Source organism: Sceloporus occidentalis, unplaced genomic scaffold (assembly GCF_023333645.1).
Source record: "Sceloporus occidentalis isolate IW3139 unplaced genomic scaffold, rSceOcc1.0.p SCAF_5, whole genome shotgun sequence".
Taxonomy (NCBI): Eukaryota; Metazoa; Chordata; class Lepidosauria; order Squamata; family Phrynosomatidae; genus Sceloporus; species Sceloporus occidentalis.
In genome coordinates, this window is record NW_028316985.1 from 44535245 (window position 1) to 44544718 (window position 9474).

General features: G+C 41.9%; 1 protein-coding gene across 2 annotated transcripts; it reads right to left on the bottom strand.

Moving 5' to 3' along the window:
• Positions 1 to 2363: 2363 nt before the first annotated feature.
• LOC149312102 (large ribosomal subunit protein mL42-like) lies at positions 2364 to 9104 on the bottom strand. Of its 2 annotated transcripts, none has more exons than XM_089523969.1 (6): positions 9029 to 9104; positions 8213 to 8373; positions 8046 to 8106; positions 7243 to 7327; positions 3866 to 4029; positions 2364 to 2500 (listed from the first exon to the last, which is right to left on the bottom strand). In XM_089523969.1, exons 2-6 carry the CDS (start codon positions 8295 to 8297, stop codon positions 2455 to 2457), a joined length of 441 nt encoding a protein of 146 aa, XP_089380095.1. In that variant the 5' UTR covers positions 8298 to 8373; positions 9029 to 9104; the 3' UTR covers positions 2364 to 2454. The 2 variants fall into 2 exon arrangements, with proteins under 2 accessions (XP_089380095.1, XP_089380096.1); XM_089523970.1 differs by having other exon boundaries at positions 9045 to 9064.
• Between the last annotated feature and the right edge of the window lie 370 nt (positions 9105 to 9474).

The window sequence follows — 9474 nt, forward strand, 5'->3', positions numbered from 1 at the left end:
ATGAGCTAGCTGAGTCCTGTGTATCTCGACTTAGGTGTTAGTAGGCTAGTGACATCTGCTGTTAGATAGATCCTGTCCCTTAAAAGTTGTGTTCACATATAGTGATATACTGTACTATTACAGTGACTGGAAACTTTCCTATGCATAAAGACTCACATTCAATTCAGAGCATATGCAGCTGTTAAGAGTGTTTTCACAAAATATGCACAGAACAATGGGCCAGTTTTCTCAGGTTGCCCCACGATAATTGTTTTGTCCTCTGCAACTAATGCACTGATTAAGATCGGGGAAATGGTACTATTAACAGAGGTTTCGCCAGTATGCTAAATGTGTACTTCACTACCAAGATACACACTATACGGCTCCGCTATTAGCATCTGATGTAAGATAACCCACAAAGGCTGTGAGGTGTGCAGATGGTACAGTTATCAAATAAACTTACTTCTTGCTGACTAAAAATGTTTAGGTTTAGCTTTGTACCCATGGAAACACTTTCACCATCCCTTGGTAGTCACCGCACACTATCCATGAGTCACCACTCTGATGTTAGTAAATAAGTAATTCTTTCCTTGTTCAAGTTTTATCAACATTGAAAGCCCAGTAAAATACTGCCTTTTCTCCATATGAGCCACATGATTAACAATACAGTCAACTAAGGCTGAATGTTTGTGTATCAGTGCCCCCTGGTGGTTCAGAAAGTAACACAGGATTTCCCTTCAACCCATAGCTTCTAAAATATGGTAGGCTGGTGGTGTGGTTCATGGCAGCTGCACTTAACATATCTAGAGGGTACCAGGTGGGGCAAAGAGCTTCTCTGCTGTGGGCACAATGCTGATGCCACTAGAATCAACATACCACTTATTTACTGGGGGGGGGGAATGTACATAGTGTTACTTCCAAATATCTCAGGATGATGTACAATAAAATGTAAATAATTTAAAATGTAAAGCAGTATAATTTACCATCTAAATTATATTAAACAAATCAAAGCAGGATAAAAGCATGTGCATGTACAAAGTTACTACAAAGTCACAGAATCTGAAACTCTTGGTGGTGTACTTGCTGCTCTCACAGCATAGCTAAACATACTGTTTTTCCCGCCAGTTACATCAGAATTGCAAAACTGTGGGGCTTTACAGATGATGTTGGACTGCAACTTCCAAGAGCCCTAGGTGGCATAGCCAGTGGAGAGAAACAGTGGGAGTTGTCTAACATTTACAGGGCTGCATGGTCCCCTTGTTATTGTACAATGTTCCTTCATACTGTTGAAGACACAAACACTACAAATATAACCTACACAGGTTATATAATATAACTCATATCGAAGATGGAAAAAAACTGTTTTATGCTGCTCTAGGGACTAGGACATAGGGTAATGGATTCACACTACAGGAGAAGATTCCTGTTAGAGCTTTTCAACAGTGGAATACATTGCCTTGGAGGGTTGGACTGGATGGCTCTTGTGGTCTCTTCCAGTTCTATGTCATCAGCCCAGAATGCTACCTCAACCTCTGCTTTTAAAAAGCAGGTCTGTGGGAGTTGTGTTAATCTGTCCCATTATCAGAACATTGCATCAGCTGTCCACAGGTTGCCTCCTGTTGACAAGAAAGCCCATAAGAGTGGTACCAAGCAATGCACTACTGAGCTTCATTAAACTTTCCCAAGACCTAGAGGAGATGATATTTTGGGGAGGGACTGTTTATTTGTGTAAGGTGTTCCAAGCTAAATTGTGATATAATTGTTCATATGGAACTTTCCAACACAGGCAGGAGACAGAACATCTTATGCACACAATGTAAATGAAAAAGTGTTTTGTAAAACATACTTATCACAGAAAAATCCCCCCACACTATTACCCAAGTAAATACAGCTGTTTGTCTAAGTATCTGTCATTATACAATGGTTTTTTTTTTAACCATCTTCATTTTTTACCTGCGGGAAATGGTGTTCATCAGTAGAACTGATGAACAGATCATTCCTGGAAACACAGCTTGACTGGATGAGGTTGGCAGATACAGTAAGGAGCCTTAAGATGCAGATATTCCTTACAAAATCCTGATTGGCAGCAGTGGCCTAATCCTCCCCCACAAATAGAGCATCATGTTTCAGTTAGTTAATGTCAGTCTCCTAGACATCTGAGGCATCCAGTTCTGTTTGCTAGGCATTTATTTCTTGACTTGCTCCCACTATAAAGATGCCTTGAACTCCAGCTGTACTTTAACACAACTATGACATCAGCTGCACTTTGCCTTGTTTTCCAAGGTATGTATCTTATTAGTTCAGCAACTAGTTGTCCAAATCTTTGTGCTTTAAATTAGGCATGACAAATCAACCATCTTAAAGAAATGATCTGAGCCACAAAGAAAAGTTTAAGAAAAGTACTTTAATGGAAGCAGATAATATACAAGTGTGTTTAAGGAAAACATCTGCAGTAATGATGACAGAGAAACATGTTCACCTATCTTTGGGGGTATTGGTTTTCTTACGTCTGGTATGGTATCTGGAAGCAAATGGAAAACAGAACAAAATGGAAATAAAGAACTTTATTAAATACCTGTGTATTTTGTTAAAGATTCAATAATTTAAAACATTTTAAGATACTGGGGATTTTCAGAAGGCTGCTGCCTGTCATTGTGTTACAATTACTCTTCATAATTCGATACATGGAGTCTCTGTATATTATTTAAAAAGATAAATAACAGGCTATTTATCTCAATAATTCAAAATGGTAAAGCCAAACATCTTGTGCCATCTTCTGCACTATGCAAAATTATCTTTTTGGTCCACACTTGGAAGAGATATATTTTTTAAAAAAGACCCTCAGAATCCCTAAACTAGGATGAGATTATCATGATGGCAAGAGGAGTCTAGAAGCTGTAGCCCAAAGATGTCAATTTTTAAAAAAAAATCGCACAAGGACAAGTTCAGCTAACTTGCAGAAAAGAGACAAATAACCCTTCTGCCTTTCTGCATTGTGAAATACTGCTCAAAATGCAGGTGCAATGTCGCTATTATACCAGCTGAAATTTTCCAGTGTACAAAAGGATAATATTTCCCTAGAAGTCCTCACCATAGTATAGTAATGGATTGGGTTCTACAATTTGTTTCCTTAGTTCCTCAGCTTTCTTGACTGTTAGGCTAGAAGAGACCTTGAACAAGGTGTTCGTGAGATTGCAGTCATCTTTGAAGAAGCTGTAGAGTGCTCTTAGTACATTCTAAGCATTCTCCTTAATGGTACAAGAAACAGCACAAGACCCAAGCAGAGGTCATTTGGTGCAATACTAGTGTGAACCAGTTGTATATATCCACATCTATCGTGAAACTTCCTTATATGAAATCTTGAAAACTTTTACACAGATTAGCTGATTTATTCTGTTCTCCAGGATTTCAGGCAGAGGGCATTCTGACTCACTGCTACAAGATCCTTTGATACCTGAGAAGAGGTATGACCCTTCTTACCCCAACAAAGCTAGAGCTTTCAGCCCTCTTTGTTTTCTAATATCAAAAGTCTATCTCCCCCAGACCTACAAAGATCTCTTATTGACTGCTGTCTGGCAAAGCTGTGAGTGGGAGACCATCGTGAACTTTGATTTTGGTGCTGATCCCATAAGATCTTGAAAAAAGCATCCTTATGATTTTTCTCCTAAGATGTTATGCAACTAATACTTTGTTTGATTTAATAATTGTCTTTGATCTCAAGTTTTAATCAAATAAGTGTTAGTATTCCTATCTGACTGATTTTTAAAACATATACTTGTTTCTCCTATTACTTATAGATCGCTGCCAGATATAAACTTTGTTTGGTTTAATTTTCAATAAAGGCAGTACTTTTCCCACACAAGGAATATTCTCAAGAAGTACTTACTGCCCCACAGGGTACCAGCGATGTTTTGTTGTGTAAAACATTTTACTAAGCTGCTCAATAGTAGGACCTTTCTGGTTTTTCAGCTTTTCTTCTTCCAGTCTTGATTTCAGCACCTGATCATGTGTTTCATCTTTATAATCCAAGGGATCTCGCCGTGGAATGGGCTAACAAAGAGTAATACCACAAATATTTAAGTGCAGACTAAGAAAAACTAAGCATATTTTATTTCTTCAAAGAAGTCATAAATCCATAGTACACCTATCACAAGTGCAGAATCTAAGACTGCAGTACATTTAACTGCCAATTAAGGCCAGAATCCTGATGGGACTGTATGCTAGCAGAAATAATTGCACAAGTGATTGTAATTTCTCAGAGGCAGCATGAAAACATTCGCTGGTGCAGCAAATTATTTTCCAACTGTGAACAGAGTTTCTCTGTGTGTGTGTGTTTGGTAGGTGGGGAGCTACTGGACCATTGTGCAACAGATGAGCTCATGGTGCCCATCAAACACCTCTTTGACAATGGGATCCAATGTAATATAGCTGGCATAAATTTATGCTATGCCAGAAGTGTACAGGATCTTAGCCTGAGATTAGAAATTTTCAAATGTAAGTTTCTTATGGCTGGACAAAATATAAACCAGGGGTAGGCAACCTTTTTGAGCCGGGGGCCAGGTTGCTGTCTCTCAGACAACTGGGGGGCCGAAGCCGGGGGTGGAGCTTCCACCCTCCGGAGGGCGGAGCCGCATGCCGGGGGTGGGGCATCCACCCTCCAGGGGCGGAGCCACATAACAGGGGTGGAGCGTCCACCCCCAGGGCGGAGCCGCATGCCGGGGGTGGGGCATCCACCCTCCAGGGGCGGAGCCACATAACAGGGGTGGAGCGTCCACCCCCAGGGCGGAGCCGCATGCTGGGGGTGGGGCTTCCACCCTCCAGGACAGAGCCACATAACAGGGGTGGAGCTTCCACCCTCCAGGGGCGGAGCTTCCACAGAAGCATCATCATAATCATCACTACCACCACCTCCACTGCTATCATTGTTACAGCAGACCTTTCAGCAATAAATGCACCAAAAATTCACAGAAATGCACTTTGGAAAGTCACACTCCTCCTCCTCTTTCTCATTGAGAGGGGATTTTGCACATAGAACACCAAGGGCAAGTGAAAATAATAATAATAATAATAATAATAATAATAATCAGTTACAAGCATGGAAACTACTAAAATGCAATTCAAAATAAAAGGCAGGAAACATGCACTCTTTCAACCCAGAAAAGCCACAAGGTACTACTGAGAGGGCATTTTGCAAAGAACACCAGGGCAATTAAATAATAATATTAATATTAAAGTTACAGGCATGGAGATTACTAAAATGCAATTCAAAATAAAAGGCAGCAAGCAAAGAAAAGCCAGAAAGTACTACTGGGAGGGCATTTTGCAAAGAACACCCACCTAACCCCCTCCCCCAATGAACCAACCTGTGGCTGCAGCTGCTGCTCTGGCTCCGTTTCTCCCTGGCTTTGCCCTCCTTCTGCTGCCTCCTACTCCTCCTTTCCCTGCTCTTGGGAGGAGGAGGGCGAGGTGGAGCCTGCTGCAGGCGCACTGCAGCCCCTGGAGCCCTGTTGGAGTGCTCTAGGGGCGCCGCCATTTTGTTTTTCAAAATGGCAGCGAAATCTCGTGTGACCTTTGCCATCCCGAGGTCTCGCGAGATTTCGGCCGCCATTTTGAAAAACAAAATGGCGCCCGGAGCGGCAAAAAAACGGGGGAAATCGGCGGCAGGAGTGCTCGGGGGCCGCTTGGAAGGCCTTGGCGGGCCGGATGTGGCCCGCGGGCCGCAGGTTGCCTACCCCTGATATAAACCGTATGAAACAGCAAGAACAAGTGGGTTTTTTTCCCAAAACCAGAGGGGGCCCTGTGAGGCCCTGTGAAGGGTGTCTACAGCCTCCAAAATTGGGAAGTTGCCCATCCATTTTTTAGGACATTTCAAAAGCAACCTGGGATCTAGTTAATGGTAATAAAGCACACTGCACTTAAAGTAACAAGAGCCAAATATTTCACTGAACAAGCAAAAAATATCACTTGGATCCTGCCCATAATGCTGTGGTGGAAATGCTAACCATCCACACAAGCTCATTAGCCTCCATTGGCTCCTGCTCCTCCTCTCGTATTTGCATTCCATTTTACAGCCAAAGAACCTTCCTCCTTTCCAAACGAGCCACCTTCCTCAGTCACCACAAAAACTCATTTGGACAACTCAACAAAACCCCTCTTGAACATATACACTTAGTTTTTAACACTCCTTTGACATCAAAGCCCTAGAAGACATCATCACCACTAATCTTTTCAGAATTTCTAGTGTCTTATTATCCAGCTAATGTGTACTTGAGAATCAAAGTGATGGTCACCCTATTTGCTCCAGAATAAACAGTACAAGATAATCTTTATTTGATGGCATGAACAGGGTTAAAAAAATTTGTGGAAAATAAAGACAGCAAGGTAAAGTGATATATACTGTCTTGAGACTAAGACATATTCCTCTGAAAATGCTACACATATTGTCATGCTTCCTCCCCCTGCTCCCCAGTAGTCAAACCAACAGCTAAACTTGTCTCTCCTTTGGTGGTTATAGTAACAGAGCTAGCTGGGATTTAATGTTCTTGCACTAGGATAGTGCACTAGGATTTCAGCTACCAGAGTTGTGTTTTGTTGCAGAAACCACATGCTACTAGTCCTACAATGCAGACATTCAACATTCTCAACCTGCACAATTGTAGACAATGTCCTCACATTTCAGTTTGGGTTGAGGTAGGGATTTACAAAGAAAAAAATAGCTTGAACAAAAAAAGTATTCCAACAAATCTACTAATTTTTCTCCATTATTTACTTTTTGTCCAGCCAATGTAATGAATTGAGGAGGTGGTGGGACTTTTGCCACTTTTTGGCAAGCCATCATGTAGTGAAACAGAAGTGACATGCTCTGTCAATAAGTGGGCATTTGGGGGAAATGTAAATGTCTTTCTTGCTGGAGATGTGTGTGAATGGGCTACTAGAATATCCATTGGAAATAACAACACAAGATGTATATCTTACATCTTAGCCTCCAGCACATTGATGGGGTTGTCACTTGAAATCTCAGACAGGCCCTTCATAAAATATCCCACAATTCACAAAATGCATTTTGTAAAGTAGTGCATAAGGGATGAGCAACATTACTGAGCCAAACATAACATCTGTTTTGAGTACAAGCCTCTTTGTATCATTTAAATCACACTCCTGCTAAGGGATAAGTCCCAAGAACGTAAACCTAGAGAATTACCCAGGCATTAACTGCACTTCCTGAATAAGGTGAGGAGGATACAATTCTTCAGACCCACTTACGCGTGTGTGCTCATATGGAATGTCCACTGAAGGATGGTAGCAAACAATTGTCTTCCCATCTGATGTCAATGCAAGCTCCACTTTGCTAAAACATAAAGCATTAATCAGTATTTTTTTGCCATACTGAAGAGATGACATTAGAAAATATTTTCTTCTCTTTTAATTTATTCCCATGATGAAACAGTATCAAGACACTGAAAAAATCCAAGACAGATGTTACTGCAAACAGCAGCTTTTTATATGTTATTTTTTCAGAACTTTTTCCCCAAGGCTGTAGTCCTGTAGTCAGTTATTTAACATTTGGAGCCTGTTGAATGGCAAGCTGAACATCAAATGTTAAATGGCTGACTACAGGGGTGGGCAAGTTCAGTAGTTGTGGGGGCTGCTTTCCCTCCCCTGAATACCTGCTGTGGGCTGGTCTTCCCAAATTTCCCACAGGGCTGCAACCTTAACAACTTTCTTTCTTATTAATAGCAATAGCATTTACATTTTTTACCACTTATCAGTGAACTCAGCACTCTCTAAGCCATTTACAATCTGTAAGCCAATTGTCCCCAACAAGCTGGGTACTCATTTTACCGATCCTCTATGAAAGGATGGAAGGCTGAATCATCCTTGGAGCTCCTGGGATCGAACTCACAACCTTGTGGCTGCATTAAAAAAAGGTGCAGCCCATCTTGCTTTAAGAGAATCGCACAATCACATGATCCTCTTTTCATGGAAAAAAAACACAGTCAATGGAGGAGGGTCAGCTTAATTCCAAACCAGTGATAGTCATTAGGAGGAGTCAGCTTAATACATACCAGTTATAGTCATCAGGAAGTGCTGAGTATGTAGATTTGGGACAAGTACAGTTAACTGCACCTGAAAATACAAGACCCCCTCAGTGAGCATGATATCATATACAATAAAATGTGCATTTTCTTAGAACGTGGGTGTGCAAAGGCCTGAATCCCATTGCAAGGCTTACCAGGTACCAGATCTTGCCTGGTGAAAGCTGCCAAACGTGTCCACACTGTACTGGATAAAAAAGCCCTTCTTGATGCTATCGCCATGTTGGCAAACAAAAACTGAAGTCACTCCAGAGTTGAGTTCGGAGCAAATGTGTATAGTTCAGTCTTGGTTTAATCACTGTTTGGAAGATAATGCATTAGTCAAAAAGGGCATTTGTCAAAAAAGTATTAAGTTTTACAAGTCAACCTGTACAGTATTTAACAGCTCTTCCAAGCTAATTCTGCACACAGGAAGGTCCTCTCATCCTCTGTCTACTAAGGGCACACACTATTTCCATGGTCCAAAAGACACTGCACAAATAATCCAGACTGAGACCACCTTTAACTGCCCTGGCTCAGTGCTAGGGAATCCTGGGAATTGTTGTTTATCGTGGTACCAGAGAGCTGGAATGCCCTCCATTTTGAGCATGACTAAGAAGCATGAATTTATCTATGAGTGTCTTTCCCTTTGCAATGGGGAATGTCCTCCATTTTGAGCATGAACTTACATTTTCTGTGAGTGTTGTTCCTATTGCAATGGGGGATGCCCTCCCTGTTTCCTTGATTGCCCTCCATTTTGAGCATGAGCTGCGCTCTGGTGCCACAACAAAGGACCATTCCCAGAATTCCATAGCCTGGAGCCATGGCAACTAAAGTGGTCTCAAACCGGATTACTTCTGCAGTGCAGATGCAGCCCAGGAGTCCTTCCCTCCCTCTCCTGGCTCCCAGCCATCGTTTCAGCCAGGAGCCCAACGGGACCCGCAAAAGGTGGGTGCAGAAAGGGACAGACTCACCGTCCAAGGCACTCACTCGCTTCCCTGTGCAATCCAAAGCACTTCTCAGGCCGACTTCCGGTCATTAGTGGCGCTCTACCGGAAGTACCCTGGGAAATGTAGTCTCTGCAGGAACGCCTTCCGCCTCTCCCATTGGCAGCTGGCGCTGTCACAGTGGGAACAGACACGCCCCCTTTTCAACCTTCTCTTCAAGGAGGAGTGTCCAAAAAGCCCTCCATTTTGAGCAGGACTAATAACCGTGTTTTTTTATATTTCCTAGGACTGTTTGTTAGCTTTTATTTGGTCATGTCCTCCTTTTTCCATGAACGCCCTCCATTTTGAGCATGACCGAGAAGCATTAATTTATATGTTAAGAGTGTTTTTAGCTTTTCTTTGGTCACGTCCTTCGTTTTTCTTGAATGTCCTCCATTTTGAGCATGACTAAGAAGCATACATTTATATTTTAT